General features: G+C 29.4%; 1 protein-coding gene across 1 annotated transcript in view; it reads right to left on the bottom strand.

Annotated features, from left to right (window-relative positions):
• Positions 1–1,912: 1,912 nt before the first annotated feature.
• LOC148078962 (uncharacterized) overlaps positions 1,913–24,478 on the bottom strand; it is a 25,066-nt gene continuing 2,500 nt past the window's right edge. The window contains exons 3-8 of the mRNA XM_087792060.1: positions 23,195–23,641; positions 19,729–19,936; positions 19,459–19,676; positions 4,185–5,043; positions 3,771–3,905; positions 1,913–3,194 (exon numbers count right to left, since the gene is read on the bottom strand). Coding sequence (XP_087648186.1) covers positions 2,772–3,194; positions 3,771–3,905; positions 4,185–5,043; positions 19,459–19,676; positions 19,729–19,936; positions 23,195–23,641 — 2,290 coding nt within the window. The 3' untranslated portion in view covers positions 1,913–2,771. The remainder of the gene's footprint in view (positions 3,195–3,770; positions 3,906–4,184; positions 5,044–19,458; positions 19,677–19,728; positions 19,937–23,194; positions 23,642–24,478) is intronic.

Here is a 24,478-nt window from a genome sequence, read left to right as displayed (position 1 = left end):
AAAAGAGTCTGATGTTAATCTCAACACACTTGTGTGTCTCTGGATGAACAAAGTTGTGTCTTCAACACACTTGTGTGTCTCTGGATGAACAAAGTTGTATCTTCAACACACTTGTGTGTCTCTGGATGAACAAAGTTGTGTCTTCAACACACTTGTGTGTCTCTGGATGAACAAAGTTGTATCTTCAACACACTTGTGTGTCTCTGGATGAACAAAGTTGTATCTTCAACACATTTGTGTGTCTCTGGATGAACAAAGTTGTGTCTTCAACACACTTGTGTGTCTCTGGATGAACAAAGTTGTGTCATCAACACACTTGTGTGTCTCTGGATGAACAAAGTTGTGTCATCAACACACTTGTGTGTCTCTGGATGAACAAAGTTGTGTCATCAACACACTTGTGTGTCTCTGGATGAACAAAGTTGTGTCATCAACACTTGTGTGTCTCTGGATGAACAAAGTTGTGTCATCAACACACTTGTGTGTCTCTGGATGAACAAAGTTGTGTCATCAACACACTTGTGTGTCTCTGGATGAACAAAGTTGTATCTTCAACACACTTGTGTGTCTCTGGATGAACAAAGTTGTATCTTCAACACACTTGTGTGTCTCTGGATGAACAAAGTTGTGTCATCAACACACTTGTGTGTCTCTGGATGAACAAAGTTGTATCTTCAACACACTTGTGTGTCTCTGGATGAACAAAGTTGTGTCATCAACACACTTGTGTGTCTCTGGATGAACAAAGTTGTGTCATCAACACACTTGTGTGTCTCTGGATGAACAAAGTTGTGTCATCAACACACTTTTGTGTCTCTGGATGAACAAAGTTGTGTCATCAACACACTTGTGTGTCTCTGGATGAACAAAGTTGTGTCTTCAACACACTTGTGTGTCTCTGGATGAACAAAGTTGTGTCATCAACACACTTGTGTGTCTCTGGATGAACAAAGTTGTGTCTTCAACACACTTGTGTGTCTCTGGATGAACAAAGTTGTGTCATCAACACACTTGTGTGTCTCTGGATGAACAAAGTTGTGTCATCAACACACTTTTGTGTCTCTGGATGAACAAAGTTCTGTCATCATCACACTTGTGTGTCTCTGGATGAACAAAGTTGTGTCTTCAACACACTTGCGTGTCTCTGGATGAACAAAGTTGTGTCATCAACACACTTGTGTGTCTCTGGATGAACAAAGTTGTGTCATCAACACACTTGTGTGTCTCTGGATGAACAAAGTTGTGTCATCAACACACTTGTGTGTCTCTGGATGAACAAAGTTGTGTCTTCAACACACTTGTGTGTCTCTGGATGAACAAAGTTGTGTCTTCAACACACTTGTGTGTCTCTGGATGAACAAAGTTGTGTCATCAACACACTTGTGTGTCTCTGGATGAACAAAGTTGTGTCTTCAACACACTTGTGTGTCTCTGGATGAACAAAGTTGTGTCATCAACACATTTGTGTGTCTCTGGATGAACAAAGTTGTGTCATCAACACACTTGTGTGTCTCTGGATGAACAAAGTTGTGTCTTCAATACACTTGTGTGTCTCTGGATGAACAAAGTTGTGTCATCAACACACTTTTGTGTCTCTGGATGAACAAAGTTGTGTCTTCAACACACTTGTGTGTCTCTGGATGAACAAAGTTGTGTCATCAACACACTTGTGTGTCTCTGGATGAACAAAGTTGTGTCTTCAACACACTTGTGTGTCTCTGGATGAACAAAGTTGTGTCATCAACACACTTGTGTGTCTGTTTCTTAAATTGATCTCAATCAAGATTTTTACTTCAAAATATGAATCTTTATTTAAACATGATGATGTACAAACAATTAAACACACACAGTATTGTGTGTTTGTGATGAAGGTTTTGATCAATAAAGTTTTATTTGCAGAAAACAGATGTTTTTTATTGAAACAAAAACATTTGACTTTGTTGAATAATCACATGTTAAGACTGATGACATCATCACTACATCACAGTGAGGGTCACAGGTAAAGGTCATAGGCGGAGGTCATAAGTGAAGGTCATACAAAAGTGAAGGTCATAAGTGGAGGTCATACATAAGTGAAGGTCATAAGTGAAGGTCATACATACGTGAAGGTCATTAGTGAAGGTCATAGGTGAAGGTCATAGTGAAGTACATAAATAAGTGAAGGTCATACATAAGTGAAGGTCATTCATAAGTGAAGGTCATAAGTGAAGGTCATACATAAGTGAAGGTCATACATAAGTGAAGGTCATTCATAAGTGAAGGTCATAAGTGAAGGTGATACATAAGTGAAGGTCATACATACGTGAAGGTCATAAGTGAAGGTCATACATACGTGAAGGTCATAAGTGAAGGTCATACATACGTGAAGGTCATTAGTGAAGGTCATAGGTGAAGGTCATAGTGAAGTACATAAATAAGTGAAGGTCATACATAAGTGAAGGTCATTCATAAGTGAAGGTCATAAGTGAAGGTCATACATAAGTGAAGGTCATACATAAGTGAAGGTCATTCATAAGTGAAGGTCATAAGTGAAGGTGATACATAAGTGAAGGTCATACATACGTGAAGGTCATAAGTGAAGGTCATAAGTGAAGGTCATTCATAAGTGAAGGTCATAAGTGAAGGTCATAAGTGAAGGTCATAAGTCAGTTTCCTCTGACCTTCTTAAGTTGTATAAAACAATAAATAATGTCATGAAGTAAAAAAAAACTTTAATATGTACATGTTGACTTCCAGACCCAGCTACCCAGGGTGAGAGGGACACACAGCTGTCATTCTTCTCCTCCCTCCCTCGCTCCTCTCATCCTCCAGCTCTCCGTCCAGTCTCTCCTCCACTGCTCGTCTCCCTCCATCTTCACTTGTCTGTGACTTCGATGTTCTCTGGAGAAACAAACCACCTCGTCCTCGTCCGTCCTCCTGCGGCGACAGATCCTCCACGAGTCTCTCCAGACTCTCCACTCCTTCTCCTCCTCCTCTTCCTCCTCCTCCTCCTCCTCCTCAGCTGCATCTCCCACTCTGTGAGGAATCGCCACCATCCAGGAAGTTCTCCAGGAGGAGAAGCAGGCGTGGAGTTTGTGAAACTGCAGGTGGAGAGGAACCTCCAGCTTCTTCTTCTTCTTCACCGCCTTCGACCTCTTCCCTCGACCTTCATCCTTCTTCTCTGGTGACTCGTCTCCCTCACTCTTCCTCACTTCCTCCTTCAACTCATCCTCCTCACTCTTCCTCACAACCACGTCTTCCTTCACTTCTACTCCTCCTGTAGCTGAAGATGATTCTCCATCTTCATCTCCGATGTCTTCTTCTGTTGTCAGTGTGCTTCCTTCACCTCCATCTTCCCCTTCCCCTTCCCCTTCCCCTTCCCCTTCCCCTTCCCCTTCTCCTTCTCCTTCTCCTTCTCCTTCCCCTTCCCCTTCCCCTTCCCCTTCCCCTTCCCCTTCCCCTTCCCCTTCTCCTTCCCCTTCTCCTTCCCCTTCCCCTTCCCCTTCCCCTTCCCCTTCCCCTTCCCCTTCTCCTTCCCCTTCCCCTTCCCCTTCTCCTTCTCCTTCTCCTTCCCCTTCTCCTTCTCCTTCTCCTTCCCCTTCCCCTTCCCCTTCCCCTTCCCCTTCTCCTTCTCCTTCCCCTTCCCCTTCCCCTTCCCCTTCCCCTTCTCCTTCTCCTTCTCCTTCCCCTTCCCCTTCTCCTTCTGCTTCCCCTTCTCCTTCTCCTTCCCCTTCCCCTTCTCCTTCTCCTTCTCCTTCTCCTTCTCCTTCCCCTTCCCCTTCTCCTTCTCCTTCTCCTTCCCCTTCCCCTTCATCTTCACTTTTTACTTTCTCTCCTTCACTCTCCTGTTCTTCCTCATCTTCAACTGCACTTTTCTTACCATCCTCCTTTTCATATTCTTCATTCTCTACATCTTTATTTTTATCCTCATCTCCACGTCTCTCGTCTTCTTGGTCCTCCTCCTCCTCCTCCTCCTCCTCCTCCTCTTCCTCCTCCTCCTCCTCCTCCTCCTCCTCCTCCTCCTCCTCCTCCTCCTCCTCCTCGTCATCATCAAGGTCCTTCTCTGCATTTAGACCTTCTCGACTGTTTATCTCACTGGTCACTTCTCTGATGTTCTCCTCTTCCTCTTCTTCATCATCAGCTTCCCCTTGTTTGTCTTTCTTCTCCTTTCTTAAACTCATCTCGTCCTCCTCCTCCTCCTCCTCCTCCTCCTCCTCTTCAACATGCTCCTCCGTCTCCTCCTCCACTTCCCAAACTGGTTCTTCGTTGGCTTCCTCCCATTCCTCCTCGTCTTCTTCCGTCTCTTCGTCTTCATCATACACTCTTTTGTCTTTTTCATCCTTTCGCTCACACTCATCCATTTCAACCTTCTTCCCATCTCTCTCTTCCTCCTCCCCGTCTTCTTTCTTCTTTTCGTCCTCCTCTTCCTCCTCCTCCTCTTCCTCCTCCTCCTCCTCCTCCTCCTCCTCCTCCTCTGCACACACACGACTGATCATAAAGTTCTCTCTTTCTTTCACACACCTGTCATCCTCTAGATGATCCTTCTCTTTCTTCTCTTTCTCATCATCCTCCATCTCTTCTTCACTCTCTTTATCCTCCTCATCTCCTACATCCAATGTCAGTGTTTTGTTCTCCTCCTTCTGATCCTCCTCTTCCTCCTCGATGTCTGTCTCCTGCTGTTTTTCCTCTTCTTGTGTCTCCTCCTCTTCATCCTGACTATAAGCACCTCCTTCCTCATCCACTCCTTCATCCTCCTCCTCCTCCTCCTCCTTCACCGCGTCTCCTTTGACAGTCATTTGTCTCATGTCTTCGCTCTCCTCCTTTTCTTCCTCCTCTTCCAGCCCCTCATCCAAGCCTTCATCCTCCTCCTCTTCCTCCTCCTCCTCCTCTTCTCTCTGCACCTCCTCAGGGCGAGTCCAGGCCTTGATGGTCCTCCACGACTCCTGCCAGTCGGTCCTGTCCGTCACCTCCTGAGACGTGAGGAGCATCTTCATGGTTTCTCTGCTCCTCAACCTGTTGCTATGACGACGATGATGCTGCGACTCCAGAGAAGCAGATTTCCATCTGAGAGAAGAAACGTTTATGAACATTTATGAACATTTATGAACGTTTATGAACGTTTATGAACATTTATGAACATTTATGAACATTTATGAACATTTATGAACGTTTATGAACATTTATGAACATTTATGAACATTTATGAACGTTTATGAACGTTTATGAACATTTATGAACATTTATGAACATTTATGAACGTTTATGAACGTTTATGAACATTTATGAACGTTTATGAACGTTTATGAACGTTTATGAACATTTATGAACATTTATGAACGTTTATGAACATTTATGAACGTTTATGAACATTTATGAACATTTATGAACGTTTATGAACATTTATGAACATTTATGAACATTTATGAACGTTTATGAACGTTTATGAACGTTTATGAACATTTATGAACGTTTATGAACGTTTATGAACGTTTATGAACATTTATGAACATTTATGAACGTTTATGAACATTTATGAACATTTATGAACATTTATGAACGTTTATGAACGTTTATGAACGTTTATGAACATTTATGAACGTTTATGAACGTTTATGAACATTTATGAACATTTATGAACATTTATGAACATTTATGAACGTTTATGAACGTTTATGAACATTTATGAACATTTATGAACATTTATGAACGTTTATGAACGTTTATGAACATTTATGAACATTTATGAACATTTATGAACATTTATGAACGTTTATGAACATTTATGAACATTTATGAACATTTATGAACGTTTATGAACATTTATGAACATTTATGAACGTTTATGAACATTTATGAACATTTATGAACATTTATGAACGTTTATGAACATTTATGAACATTTATGAACGTTTATGAACATTTATGAACGTTTATGAACGTTTATGAACATTTATGAACATTTATGAACATTTATGAACATTTATGAACGTTTATGAACATTTATGAACGTTTATGAACGTTTATGAACGTTTATGAACATTTATGAACATTTATGAACGTTTATGAACATTTATGAACATTTATGAACATTTATGAACGTTTATGAACATTTATGAACATTTATGAACGTTTATGAACGTTTATGAACATTTATGAACATTTATGAACATTTATGAACGTTTATGAACGTTTATGAACATTTATGAACATTTATGAAAATTTATGAACATTTATGAACATTTATGAACGTTTATGAACATTTATGAACATTTATGAACATTTATGAACGTTTATGAACGTTTATGAACGTTTATGAACATTTATGAACATTTATGAACATTTATGAACATTTATGAAAATTTATGAACGTTTATGAACATTTCTGAACATTTATGAACGTTTATGAACATTTATGAACATTTATGAACATTTATGAACGTTTATGAACATTTATGAACGTTTATGAATATTTATGAACATTTATGAACGTTTATGAACATTTATATACATTTATGAACATTTATGAACATTTATGAACATTTATGAACGTTTATGAACATTTATGAACGTTTATGAACATTTATGAACGTTTATGAACACTTATGAACGTTTATGAACGTTTATGAACGTTTATGAACGTTTATGAACATTTATGAACGTTTATGAACATTTATGAACATTTATGAACGTTTATGAACATTTTTGAACGTTTATGAACATTTATGAACATTTATGAACATTTATGAACATTTATGAACATTTATGAACGTTTATGAACATTTATAAACATTTATGAACATTTATGAACGTTTATGAACATTTATAAACATTTATGAACATTTATGAACGTTTATGAACATTTATGAACATTTATGAACATTTACGAACGTTTATGAACGTTAATGAACATTTATGAACGTTTATGAACATTTATGAACATTTATGAACGTTTATGAACGTTTATGAACATTTATGAACATTTCTGAACGTTTATGAACATTTCTGAACATTTCTGAACGTTTATGAACATTTATGAACGTTTATGAACATTTATGAACGTTTATGAATATTTATGAACATTTATGAACGTTTATGAACATTTATGAACGTTTATGAACATTTATATACATTTATGAACATTTATGAACATTTATGAACGTTTATGAACATTTATGAACATTTATGAACATTTATGAACATTTATGAACATTTATGAACATTTATGAACGTTTATGAACACTTATGAACGTTTATGAACGTTTATGAACATTTATGAACGTTTATGAACGTTTATGGACATTTATGAACATTTATGAACATTTACGAACGTTTATGAACGTTTATGAACGTTAATGAACATTTATGAACGTTTATGAACATTTATGAACATTTATGAACATTTATGAACGTTTATGAACATTTATGAACATTTATGAACATTTATGAACATTTATAAACATTTATGAACATTTATGAACGTTTATGAACATTTATAAACATTTATGAACATTTATGAACGTTTATGAACATTTATGAACATTTACGAACGTTTATGAACGTTAATGAACATTTATGAACATTTATGAACATTTATGAACGTTTATGAACATTTATGAACATTTATGAACATTTATGAACATTTATAAACATTTATGAACATTTATGAACGTTTATGAACATTTATGAACATTTACGAACGTTTATGAACGTTTATGAACATTTATGAACATTTATGAACGTTTATGAACGTTTATGAACATTTATGAACATTTCTGAACGTTTATGAACATTTCTGAACATTTCTGAACGTTTATGAACATTTATGAACGTTTATGAACATTTATGAACGTTTATGAATATTTATGAACATTTATGAACGTTTACGAACGTTTATGAACGTTTATGAACGTTAATGAACATTTATGAACGTTTATGAACATTTATGAACATTTATGAACATTTATGAACGTTTATGAACATTTATGAACATTTATGAACATTTATGAACATTTATAAACATTTATGAACATTTATGAACGTTTATGAACATTTATGAACATTTATGAACATTTATGAACATTTATAAACGTTTATGAACATTTATGAACGTTTATGAACATTTATGAACATTTATGAACATTTATGAACATTTATGAACATTTATGAACGTTTATGAACATTTATGACAATTTATGAACATTTATGAACGTTTATGAACATTTATGAACGTTTATGAACATGTATGAACATTTATGAATGTTTATGAACGTTTATGAACATTTATGAACGTTTATGAACGTTTATGAACATTTATGAACATTTATGAACGTTTATGAACGTTTATGAACATTTATGAACATTTATGAACGTTTATGAACGTTTATGAACATTTATGAACATTTATGAACATTTATGAACGTTTATGAACATTTATGAACATTTATGAACATTTATGAACATTTATGAACGTTTATGAACGTTTATGAACATTTATGAACATTTATGAACATTTACGAACGTTTATGAACGTTAATGAACATTTATGAACGTTTATGAACATTTAAGAACATTTATGAACATTTATGAACATTTATGAACATTTATGAACATTTATGAACATTTATGAACGTTTATGAACATTTATGAACATTTATAAACGTTTATGAACGTTTTTGAATATTTATGAACATTTATGAACATTTATGAACGTTTATGAACGTTTATGAACATTTATGAACGTTTATGAACATTTATGAACATTTATGAACATTTATGAACGTTTATGAACATTTATGAACATTTATGAACGTTTATGAACATTTATGAACGTTTATGAACGTTTATGAACATTTATGAACATTTATGAACATTTATGAACATTTATGAACGTTTATGAACATTTATGAACGTTTATGAACGTTTATGAACGTTTATGAACATTTATGAACATTTATAAACATTTATGAACATTTATGAACGTTTATGAACATTTATGAACATTTATGAACATTTATAAACGTTTATAAACGTTTATGAACATTTATGAACGTTTATGAACATTTATGAACATTTATGAACATTTATGAACATTTATGAACGTTTATGAACATTTATGACAATTTATGAACATTTATGAACGTTTATGAACATTTATGAACGTTTATGAACATGTATGAACATTTATGAATGTTTATGAACGTTTATGAACATTTATGAACGTTTATGAACGTTTATGAACGTTTATGAACATTTATGAACATTTATGAACGTTTATGAACGTTTATGAACATATATGAACATTTATGAACGTTTATGAACGTTTATGAACGTTTATGAACATTTATGAACATTTATGAACGTTTATGAACATTTATGAACATTTATGAACATTTATGAACGTTTATGAACGTTTATGAACATTTATGAACATTTATGAACATTTACGAACGTTTATGAACGTTAATGAACATTTATGAACGTTTATGAACATTTAAGAACATTTATGAACATTTATGAACATTTATGAACATTTATGAACATTTATGAACATTTATGAACGTTTATGAACATTTATGAACATTTATAAACGTTTATGAACGTTTTTGAATATTTATGAACATTTATGAACATTTATGAACGTTTATGAACGTTTATGAACATTTATGAACGTTTATGAACATTTATGAACATTTATGAACATTTATGAACGTTTATGAACATTTATGAACATTTATGAACGTTTATGAACATTTATGAACGTTTATGAACGTTTATGAACATTTATGAAAATTTATGAAAATTTATGAACATTTATGAACGTTTATGAACATTTATGAACATTTATGAACATTTATGAACGTTTATGAACGTTTATGAACGTTTATGAACATTTATGAACATTTATGAACATTTATGAACATTTATGAAAATTTATGAACGTTTATGAACATTTATGAACATTTCTGAACATTTATGAACGTTTATGAACATTTATGAACATTTATGAACGTTTATGAACATTTATGAACGTTTATGAATATTTATGAACATTTATGAACGTTTATGAACATTTATATACATTTATGAACATTTATGAACATTTATGAACGTTTATGAACATTTATGAACGTTTATGAACATTTATGAACATTTATGAACGTTAATGAACGTTTATGAACATTTATGAACATTTATGAACATTTATGAACATTTACGAACGTTTATGAACGTTAATGGACATTTATGAACATTTAAGAACATTTATGAACATTTATGAACATTTATGAACATTTATGAACATTTATGAACATTTATGAACATTTATGAACGTTTATGAACATTTATGAACATTTATAAACGTTTATGAACGTTTATGAATATTTATGAACATTTATGAACATTTATGAACGTTTATGAACGTTTATGAACATTTATGAATGTTTATGAACATTTATGAACATTTATGAACGTTTATGAACATTTATGAACATTTATGAACGTTTATGAACATTTATGAACGTTTATGAACGTTTATGAACATTTATGAACATTTATGAACATTTATGAACATTTATGAACATTTATGAACGTTTATGAACGTTTATGAACGTTTATGAACATTTATGAACATTTATGAACATTTATGAAAATTTATGAACGTTTATGAACATTTCTGAACATTTATGAACGTTTATGAACATTTATGAACATTTATGAACATTTATGAACGTTTATGAACATTTATGAACGTTTATGAATATTTATGAACATTTATGAACGTTTATGAACATTTATATACATTTATGAACATTTATGAACATTTATGAACGTTTATGGACATGTATGAACGTTTATGAACATTTATGAACGTTTATGAACACTTATGAACGTTTATGAACGTTTATGAACGTTTATGAACGTTTATGAACGTTTATGAACATTTATGAACGTTTATGAACATTTATGAACATTTATGAACGTTTATGAACATTTTTGAACGTTTATGAACATTTATGAACATTTATGAACATTTACGAACGTTTATGAACGTTTATGAACGTTAATGAACATTTATGAACGTTTATGAACATTTATGAACATTTATGAACGTTTATGAACATTTATGAACATTTATGAACATTTATGAACATTTATAAACATTTATGAACATTTATGAACGTTTATGAACATTTATGAACATTTATGAACATTTATGAACATTTATAAACGTTTATGAACATTTATGAACGTTTATGAACATTTATGAACATTTATGAACATTTATGAACATTTATGAACATTTATGAACATTTATGAACGTTTATGAACATTTATGAACATTTATAAACGTTTATGAACATTTATGAACATTTATGAACATTTATGAATGTTTATGAACATTTATGAACATTTATGAACGTTTATGAACATTTATGAACATTTATGAACGTTTATGAACATTTATGACAATTTATGAACATTTATGAACGTTTATGAACATTTATGAACGTTTATGAACATGTATGAACATTTATGAATGTTTATGAACGTTTATGAACATTTATGAACGTTTATGAACGTTTATGAACATTTATGAACATTTATGAACGTTTATGAACGTTTATGAACATTTATGAACATTTATGAACGTTTATGAACGTTTATGAACATTTATGAACATTTATGAACATTTATGAACGTTTATGAACATTTATGAACATTTATGAACATTTATGAACGTTTATGAACGTTTATGAACATTTATGAACATTTATGAACATTTACGAACGTTTATGAACGTTAATGAACATTTATGAACGTTTATGAACATTTAAGAACATTAATGAACGTTTATGAACGTTTATGAACGTTTATGAACATTTATGAACATTTATGAACGTTTATGAACATTTTTGAACGTTTATGAACATTTATGAACATTTATGAACGTTTATGAACATTTTTGAACGTTTATGAACATTTATGAACATTTATGAACGTTTATGAACATTTATAAACTTTTATGAACATTTATGAACGTTTATGAACATTTCTAAACATTTATGAACGTTTATGAACATTTATGAACATTTATGAACGTTTATGAACGGTTATGAACGGTTATGAACGTTAATGAACGTTAATGAACATTTATGAACGTTTATGAACGTTTATGAACATTTATGAACATTTATGAGTGTTTTTGAACATTTTTGAACATTTCTGAACATTTCTGAACATTTCTGAACGTTTATGAATGTTTATGAACATTTATGAACATTTATGAACATTTATGAACGTTTATGAACATTTATGAACATTTATGAACGTTTATGAACGTTTATGAACATTTATGAACATTTATGAACGTTTATGAACATTTATGAACGTTTATGAACATTTATGAACATTTATGAACGTTTATGAACATTTATGAACGTTTATGAACGTTTATGAACATTTTTAAACGTTTATGAACATTTTTGAACGTTTATGAACATTTATGAACATTTATGAACATTTATAAACATTTATGAACATTTATGAACGTTTATGAATGTTTATGAACATTTATGAACATTTATGAACATTTATGAACGTTTATGAACATTTATGAACATTTATGAACGTTTATGAACGTTTATGAACATTTATGAACATTTATGAACGTTTATGAACATTTATGAACGTTTATGAACATTTATGAACATTTATGAACGTTTATGAACATTTATGAACGTTTATGAACGTTTATGAACATTTTTGAACGTTTATGAACATTTTGGAACGTTTATGAACATTTATGAACATTTATGAACATTTATAAACATTTATGAACGTTTATGAACATTTATAAACATTTATGAACATTTATGAACGATTATGAACATTTCTAAACATTAATGAACGTTTATGAACATTTATGAACATTTATGAACGTTTATGAACGGTTATGAACGGTTATGAACGTTAATGAACATTTATGAACGTTTATGAACATTTATGAACATTTATGAGTGTTGTAGAACATTTTTGAACGTTTATGAACATTTATAAACATTTTTTAACGTTTATGAACATTTCTGAATGTTAATGAACATTTATGAACATTTATGAACATTTATGAACATTTATGAACATTTATGAACGTTTATGAACATTTATGAACGTTTATGAACATTTATGAACATTTATGAACGTTTATGAACATTTATGAACGTTTATGAACGTTTATGAACATTTTTGAACGTTTATGAACATTTTTGAACGTTTATGAACATTTATGAACATTTATGAACATTTATAAACATTTATGAACGTTTATGAACATTTATAAACATTTATGAACATTTATGAACGATTATGAACATTTATGAACATTTATGAACGTTTATGAACATTTTTGAACGTTTATGAACATTTATGAACATTTATGAACATTTACGAACGTTTATGAACGTTTATGAACGTTAATGAACATTTATGAACGTTTATGAACATTTATGAACATTTATGAACGTTTATGAACATTTATGAACATTTATGAACATTTATGAACATTTATAAACATTTATGAACATTTATGAACGTTTATGAACATTTATGAACATTTATGAACATTTATGAACATTTATAAACGTTTATGAACATTTATGAACGTTTATGAACATTTATGAACATTTATGAACATTTATGAACATTTATGAACATTTATGAACATTTATGAACGTTTATGAACATTTATGAACATTTATAAACGTTTATGAACATTTATGAACATTTATGAACATTTATGAATGTTTATGAACATTTATGAACATTTATGAACGTTTATGAACATTTATGAACATTTATAAACATTTATGAACATTTATGAACGTTTATGAACATTTATGAACATTTATGAACATTTATGAACATTTATGAACATTTATGAACATTTATGAACGTTTATGAACATTTATGAACATTTATAAACGTTTATGAACATTTATGAACATTTATGAACATTTATGAATGTTTATGAACATTTATGAACATTTATGAACGTTTATGAACATTTATGAACATTTATAAACATTTATGAACATTTATGAACGTTTATGAACATTTATGAACATTTATGAACATTTATGAACATTTATAAACGTTTATGAACATTTATGAACGTTTATGAACATTTATGAACATTTATGAACATTTATGAACATTTATGAACATTTATGAACGTTTATGAACATTTAAGAACATTAATGAACGTTTATGAACGTTTATGAACGTTTATGAACATTTATGAACATTTATGAACGTTTATGAACATTTTTGAACGTTTATGAACATTTATGAACATTTATGAACGTTTATGAACATTTTTGAACGTTTATGAACATTTATGAACATTTATGAACGTTTATGAACATTTATAAACTTTTATGAACATTTATGAACGTTTATGAACATTTCTAAACATTTATGAACGTTTATGAACATTTATGAACATTTATGAACGTTTATGAACGGTTATGAACGGTTATGAACGTTAATGAACGTTAATGAACATTTATGAACGTTTATGAACGTTTATGAACATTTATGAACATTTATGAGTGTTTTTGAACATTTTTGAACATTTCTGAACATTTCTGAACATTTCTGAACGTTTATGAATGTTTATGAACATTTATGAACATTTATGAACATTTATGAACGTTTATGAACATTTATGAACATTTATGAACGTTTATGAACGTTTATGAACATTTATGAACATTTATGAACGTTTATGAACATTTATGAACGTTTATGAACATTTATGAACATTTATGAACGTTTATGAACATTTATGAACGTTTATGAACGTTTATGAACATTTTTAAACGTTTATGAACATTTTTGAACGTTTATGAACATTTATGAACATTTATGAACATTTATAAACATTTATGAACATTTATGAACGTTTATGAATGTTTATGAACATTTATGAACATTTATGAACATTTATGAACGTTTATGAACATTTATGAACATTTATGAACGTTTATGAACGTTTATGAACATTTATGAACATTTATGAACGTTTATGAACATTTATGAACGTTTATGAACATTTATGAACATTTATGAACGTTTATGAACATTTATGAACGTTTATGAACGTTTATGAACATTTTTGAACGTTTATGAACATTTTGGAACGTTTATGAACATTTATGAACATTTATGAACATTTATAAACATTTATGAACGTTTATGAACATTTATAAACATTTATGAACATTTATGAACGATTATGAACATTTCTAAACATTAATGAACGTTTATGAACATTTATGAACATTTATGAACGTTTATGAACGGTTATGAACGGTTATGAACGTTAATGAACATTTATGAACGTTTATGAACATTTATGAACATTTATGAGTGTTGTAGAACATTTTTGAACGTTTATGAACATTTATAAACATTTTTTAACGTTTATGAACATTTCTGAATGTTAATGAACATTTATGAACATTTATGAACATTTATGAACATTTATGAACATTTATGAACGTTTATGAACATTTATGAACGTTTATGAACATTTATGAACATTTATGAACGTTTATGAACATTTATGAACGTTTATGAACGTTTATGAACATTTTTGAACGTTTATGAACATTTTTGAACGTTTATGAACATTTATGAACATTTATGAACATTTATAAACATTTATGAACGTTTATGAACATTTATAAACATTTATGAACATTTATGAACGATTATGAACATTTCTAAACATTAATGAACGTTTATGAACATTTATGAACATTTATGAACGTTTATGAACGGTTATGAACATTTATGAACGTTTATGAACATTTATGAACATTTATGAGTGTTGTAGAACATTTTTTAACGTTTATGAACATTTCTGAATGTTAATGAACATTTATGAACATTTATGAGTGTTTTTGAACATTTTTGAACGTTTATGAACATTTATAAACATTTTTTAACGTTTATGAACGTTTATGAACATTTATGAACATTTATGAACGTTTATGAACATTTATGAACATTTATGAACATTTATGAACATTTATGAACATTTATGAACGTTTATGAACGTTTATGAACATTTATAAACATTTATGAACATTTATGAACGATTATGAACATTTCTAAACATTAATGAACGTTTATGAACATTTATGAACATTTATGAACGTTTATGAACGGTTATGAACGGTTATGAACGTTAATGAACATTTATGAACGTTTATGAACATTTATGAACATTTATGAGTGTTGTAGAACATTTTTGAACGTTTATGAACATTTATAAACATTTTTTAACGTTTATGAACATTTCTGAATGTTAATGAACATTTATGAACATTTATGAACATTTATGAACATTTATGAACATTTATGAACGTTTATGAACATTTATGAACGTTTATGAACATTTATGAACATTTATGAACGTTTATGAACATTTATGAACGTTTATGAACGTTTATGAACATTTTTGAACGTTTATGAACATTTTTGAACGTTTATGAACATTTATGAACATTTATGAACATTTATAAACATTTATGAACGTTTATGAACATTTATAAACATTTATGAACATTTATGAACGATTATGAACATTTCTAAACATTAATGAACGTTTATGAACATTTATGAACATTTATGAACGTTTATGAACATTTATGAGTGTTGTAGAACATTTTTTAACGTTTATGAACATTTCTGAATGTTAATGAACATTTATGAACATTTATGAGTGTTTTTGAACATTTTTGAACGTTTATGAACATTTATAAACATTTTTTAACGTTTATGAACGTTTATGAACATTTATGAACATTTATGAACGTTTATGAACATTTATGAACATTTATGAACGTTTATGAACATTTATGAACATTTATGAACATTTATGAACATTTATGAACGTTTATGAACATTTATGAACTTTTATGAACATTTATGAACGTTTATGAAAATTTATAAACATTTATGAACGTTTATGAACATTTATGAACATTTATGAACATTTATGAACGTTTATGAAAATTTATAAACATTTATGAACGTTTATGAACATTTATGAACGTTTATCAACGTTTATGAACATTTATGAACGTTTATGAACATTTATGAACATTTATGAACGTTTATGAACATTTATGAACGTTTATGAACATTTATGAACATTTATGAACGTTTATGAACATTTATGAACGTTTATGAACGTTTATGAACATTTATGAACATTTATGAACATTTATGAACATTTATGAACGTTTATGAACGTTTATGAACATTTATGAACGTTTATGAACATTAATGAACGTTTATGAACATTTATTCATGTCGTCATGACTCATGTGAACGCGCTTCGTTCTTCATTCATTCATTAATGATCTATTAATATCAAATTAATTAACGATCTATTAATATCTCATTCATTCATCCATTCATTCATCCATTCATTAATGATCAATTAATATCTCATTCATTCATTCATTTATGATCTATTAATATCTCATTCATTCATCCATTCATTCATTCATTCAGTAACGATCTATTAATATCAAATTAATTAACCATCTATTAATATCTCATTCATTCATTCATTAATGATCTATTAATATCTCATTAATCCATTCATTCATTCATTAATGATCTATAATATCTCATTCAATCATTCATTCATTCATTAATGATCTATTAATATCTCATTAATCCATTCATTCATTCATTAATGATCTATTAATACCTCATTAATCCATTCATTCATTCATTAATGATCTATAATATCTCATTCAATCAATTATTCATTCATTCATTAATGATCTATTAATATCAAATAAATTAACAATCTATTAATATCTCATTCATTCATTCATTAATGATCTATTAATATCTCATTAATCCATTCATTCATTCATTAATGATCTATAATATCTCATTCAATCATTCATTCATTCATTAATGATCTATAATATCTCATTAATCCATTCATTCATTCATTAATGATCTATAATATCTCATTCAATCATTCATTCATTCATTAATGATCTATTAATATCAAATTAATTAACGATCTATTAATATCTCATTCATTCATCCATTCATCCATTCATTCATTAATGATCTATTAATATCAAATTAATTAACGATCTATTAATATCTCATTCATTCATTCATTCATCCATTCATTCATTAATGATCTATTAATATCAAATAAATTAACGATCTAATAATATCTAATATGACGAAACAATGAACTCAAACATAATATTATCACAAATGAACTTCATCGTTTAAACAAACTTTTTAAAGATTTTCTTTCCTTTAATCTGTAGAAACAGCGCCACCTGCTGGTGTCAGTGAGAAGGAGGCGCACATGAAGTGTGTGCCTGCGTCCACCAGAGGGCAGCAGACAACAGAGATGTTCTCTTGTTTCACGGAACGTCGTGAGTTTAAAGGTTTTTTTGTCGTAAATGTGTTTGAAACGAGACTTAAATAAAGTTTTTAAGTCATATTTTCTTTGAAAACCATCGGATTTAAAAACGTTTTCTGTTTGATTGACGTTCGTGTTTCTTTTCGTGACGTCACTTTCAGGCGGATGTTGAAAAACGAGTTTTTATTCAGTTTTGAATCAAAAGAACGAACATTAAAATAATATTCAAACAAGTGTTTTTCCTCTTTTACAAAATTAAGTGTTTGGTTTGAGTTTGGATTTTACGGAGGTCCGTGAAGGCATCGCGAGTCTGTGCATCTCATCTTCTGTCTCAGAAACTGTCAATCAATCAAAATATACTTTTGATGAAGAACAAACGAAAGTCACTGTGGATCATGACGTGATGATTTTCAAAATAAAACCATCACGTCCGGCCCGAGGAGCAGGACGTGATGATTTTCAAAATAAAACCATCACGTCCTGCTCCTCGGGCCGGACGTGATGATTTTCAAAATAAAACCATCACGTCCTGATCCTCGGGCCGGACGTGATGGTTTTCAAAATAAAACCATCACGTCCTGCTCCTCGGGCCGGACGGGATTATTTTCAAAATAAAACCATCACGTCCTGATCCTCGGGCCGGACGTGATGATTTTCAAAATAAAACCATCACGTCCTGATCCTCGGGCCGGACGTGATGATTTTCAAAATAAAACCATCACGTCCTGCTCCTCGGGCCGGACGGGATGATTTTCAAAATAAAACCATCACGTCCTGATCCTCGGGCCGGACGTGATGATTTTCAAAATAAAACCATCACGTCCTGATCCTCGGGCCGGACGTGATGATTTTCAAAATAAAACCATCACGTCCTGCTCCTCGGGCCGGACGTGATGATTTTCAAAATAAAACCAGATTGATCAATTGATCAGTTTCTTTGTCAATAAGAATCAAAGGAGATGATGAGGAACTTGTCACTCAAGAATCAACAATGATTGACAGCTCACCTGATCTGCTGCTTGTACGCCCAGCAGGACCACATCTTCATCTCCTCCTCGTCTTCCTCCAGCGGAGCACACGTCCTCCAGGCTTCGGTCCATCCAGGCCAGAAGACATGGTCGATGCTCGGGGTCTGGGTCTGAGCCTGGTCTTGGAAGTCCACTTGGAAGAACCTCCAGGACTCGTCCCATCCCTCCCAGACCTCCCAGTCCTCCCAGTCCTGGTCCTGCAGCGAAGGACGTGAGACGAGTCCACGAGTCCACGAGCCACAGACTCACCTCGTCCATCAGACGCTGGACCTTCTGGTACTTGTCGCTGCAGGTCTGAGGAGCTTCAGGCCACACTCGGTCCCAGTCCTGCTTCTGCTGCCTGAAGGCGAAGTTCATGATCTTCCAAGTTCCCGCCCAGACAGGAAGTTGATACTTCTGGACTTGAACTGAGCAAAAGTCTTTTCTGTCGAACAGAACCTGCCACTGGAAGCTTCGGCTCTCGGACCTTAAGTGACCCCCAACGTTTGTCTGGACACAGAGAGGAAATAATATTTATATTATAATATTATATTATATTATATTATATTATAATATTATATAATATTATATTATATTATTATATTATATTATATTATATTATTATTTTATATTATATTATATTATATTATATTATATTATATTATATTATATTATATTATTATATTATATTATATTATATTATATTATATTATATTATATTATAATTTTATATTATATTATATTATTATTTTATGTTATATTATATTATTATATTATATTATATTATATTATTATTTTATATTATATTATATTATATTATATTATATTATATTATATTATATTATTATATTATATTATATTATATTATATTATATTATTATTTTATATTATATTATATTATATTATATTATATTATATTATATTATTATATTATTATTTTAAATTATATTATATTATATTATATTATTATTTTATATTATTTTATATTATTATATTAAATTATATTATATTATATTATATTATATTATATTATATTATATTATTATTTTATATTATATTATATTATATTATTATATTATATTATATTATATTATATTATATTATATTATATTATATTATATTATTATATTATATTATATTATATTATATTATTATTTTATATTATATTATATTATATTATATTATTATATTATATTATTATTTTATATTATATTATATTATATTATATTATATTATATTACTATATCATATCTTATGTTATATTATATTATATTATATTATATTATTATATCATATATTATGTTATATTATATTATATTATATTATATTATATTATATTATATCATATCTTATATTATATTATATTATGTTATATTATATTATATTATATTATATTATTATATCATATCTTATGTTATATTATATTATATTGTTATATTATATTATCATATCTTATCTTATATTATTTTATATTATATTGTTATATTATATTATTATATCATATCTTATATTATCTTATATTATATTATATTATTATTTTATATTATATTATATTATATTATATTATATTATATTATTATATTATATTATATTATATTATTATTTTATATTATATTATATTATATTATTATATTATATTATTATTTTATATTATTATATCATATCTTATGTTATATTATATTATATTATATTATATTATATTATATTATATTATTATATCATATCTTATATTATATTATATTATATTTTATTATATTATTATATCATATCTTATGTTATATTATATTATATTATATTATATTATTATATTATATCTTATGTTATATTATATTATATTATATTATATTATATTATATTATATTATATTATTATATCATATCTTATGTTATATTATATTATATTATATTATATTATTATATCATATCTTATGTTATATTATATTATATTATATTATATTATATTATATTATTATATCATATCTTATGTTATATTATATTATATTATATTATATTATATTATATTATTATATCATATCTTATGTTATATTATATTATATTATATTATATTATATTATATTATATTATTATATCATATCTTATGTTATATTATATTATATTATATTATATTATATTATATTATATTATATTATATTATTATATCATATCTTATGTTATATTATATTATATTATTATATCATATCTTATGTTATATTATATTATATTATATTATATTATATTATTATATCATATCTTATGTTATATTATATTATATTATATTATATTATATTATATTATTATATCATATCTTATGTTATATTATATTATATTATATCATATCTTATATTATATTATATTATATTATATTATATTATATTATATTATTATATCATATCTTATGTTATATTATATTATATTATATCATATCTTATATTATATTATATTATATTATATTATATTATATTATTATATCATATCTTATGTTATATTATATTATATTATATTATATTATATTATTATATCATATCTTATGTTATATTATATTATATTATATTATTATATCATATCTTATGTTATATTATATTATATTATATTATATTATATTATATTATATTATTATATCATATCTTATGTTATATTGGTGAAGTAATGACTTGTAATGACTCGTTAAAAAACAATGATTTCTTTCATCAACAAAAGAAGAAAAAAAAACGACTCTCGAGCAGAAATTAAACAGTTTTGTTTCTCTTTGATTTTGCTTTGTCACTTCCTGTTTCTCCTCTTTGACCTTTGACCCAGAGCTGATGAACCAGATGAACCTTCTCCTGATGATGTTCGGTTCATCTGGTCCAGAAGTTCCATGAGAAGCAGACACCGTCAGGGTTAAAGGTCAAAGTCTGGATCAATCCGTCGATCCAGTTTCAATCTTTAGCAGGACCTGGATGAACCTGCAGTGAGAGACTGGGTTCAAAGGTCCTGGACCTGGATGAACCTGCAGTGAGAGACTGGGTTCAAAGGTCCTGGACCTGGATGAACCTGCAGTGAGAGACTGGGTTCAAAGGTCCTGGACCTGGATGAACCTGCAGTGAGAGACTGGGTTCAAAGGTCCTGGACCTGGATGAACCTGCAGTGAAAGACTGGGTTCAAAGGTCCTGGACCTGGATGAACCTGCAGTGAGAGACTGGGTTCAAAGGTCCTGGACCTGGATGAACCTGCAGTGAGAGACTGGGTTCAAAGGTCCTGGACCTGGATGAACCTGCAGTGAGAGACTGGGTTCAAAGGTCCTGGACCTGGATGAACCTGCAGTGAAAGACTGGGTTCAAAGGTCCTGGACCTGGATGAACCTGCAGTGAGAGACTGGGTTCAAAGGTCCTGGACCTGGATGAACCTGCAGTGAGAGACTGGGTTCAAAGGTCCTGGACCTGGATGAACCTGCATTGAGAGACTGGGTTCAAAGGTCCTGGACCTGGATGAACATGCAGTGAGAGACTGGGTTCAAAGGTCCTGGACCTGGATGAACATGCAGTGAGAGACTGGGTTCAAAGGTCCTGGACCTGGATGAACATGCAGTGAGAGACTGGGTTCAAAGGTCCTGGACCTGGATGAACCTGCAGTGAGAGACTGGGTTCAAAGGTCCTGGACCTGGATGAACCTGCAGTGAGAGACTGGGTTCAAAGGTCCTGGACCTGGATGAACCTGCAGTGAGAGACTGGGTTCAAAGGTCCTGGACCTGGATGAACCTGCAGTGAGAGACTGGGTTCAGGACCAGACGTACCTGTTTCCAGGAGTCGGTCCAGTCGGCGCCGGTCCACTCCGACTCGTACCCTTGGCTCTGGTACTTCCTGTCGCGGGTCAGAGCGACGGCAGAGAATCCAGCGGCTCTGGACCTGGACTCTCTGGTCTTCAGGAAGAGATACTTGGGAGGCTTCAGGCTCCTCCACGAGTCCCTCCAGCAGAGCTTGAAGACGTCGACCTCCACCGTTCGCTTGTGCGTCAGAAGCTTCGGCGTCGACTCTCTCGCCGCCCGAGGCTTCGCTGGAGCTTCTGTCCTCGGCTTCGGAGGAGGAGGAGGAACGACCTTGAACCTGATCTTCTTCTCTGGGCTGGTGACCTTCCTGGAGTCGGAGGCTTCACCTGCTGACTTGTCAACCACCAGGTCCAGGTGATAGCTCCACTTGGAGAAGAGTCTGAAGAACGACGTCAAGAACCGTCAAGAACTGTCATTATCCACTTTAATGTCAAATACATAATATAGATCAACATTTAATGTCAAATAAATGATATAAAACAACATTTAATATCAAATAAATGATATAAAACAACATTTAATATCAAATAAATGATATAAAACAACATTTAATATCAAATAAATGATATAAAACAACATTATAATAAAAACGATATAAAACAACATTCATTATAATAAAAACGATATAAAACAACATTTATTATAATAAAAACGATATAAAACAACATTTATTATAATAAAAACGATATAAAACAACATGCATTATAATAAAAAGGATATAAAACAACATTTATTATAATAAAAACGATATAAAACAACATTTATTATAATAAAAACGATATAAAACAACATGCATTATAATAAAAACGATATAAAACAACATTTATTATAATAAAAAGGATATAAAACAACATTTATTATAATATAAATGATATAAAACAACATTTATTATAATATTAAAGATATAAAACAACATTTATTATAATAAAAACGATATAAAACAACATGCATTATAATAAAAAGGATATAAAACAACATTTATTATAATAAAAAGGATATAAAACAACATTTATTATAATAAAAAGGATATAAAACAACATTTATTATAATAAAAACGATATAAAACAACATTTATTATAATAAAAAGGATATAAAACAACATTTATTATAATAAAAAGGATATAAAACAACATTTATAATAATAAAAACGATATAAAACAACATTTATTATAATAAAAACGATATAAAACAACATGCATTATAATAAAAACGATAT

This window comes from Callionymus lyra, chromosome 5 (genome assembly GCF_982586985.1).
Source record: "Callionymus lyra chromosome 5, fCalLyr1.hap1.1, whole genome shotgun sequence".
NCBI lineage: Eukaryota > Metazoa > Chordata > Actinopteri > Syngnathiformes > Callionymidae > Callionymus > Callionymus lyra.
This window is presented reverse-complemented; position numbering and strand designations above follow the sequence as displayed.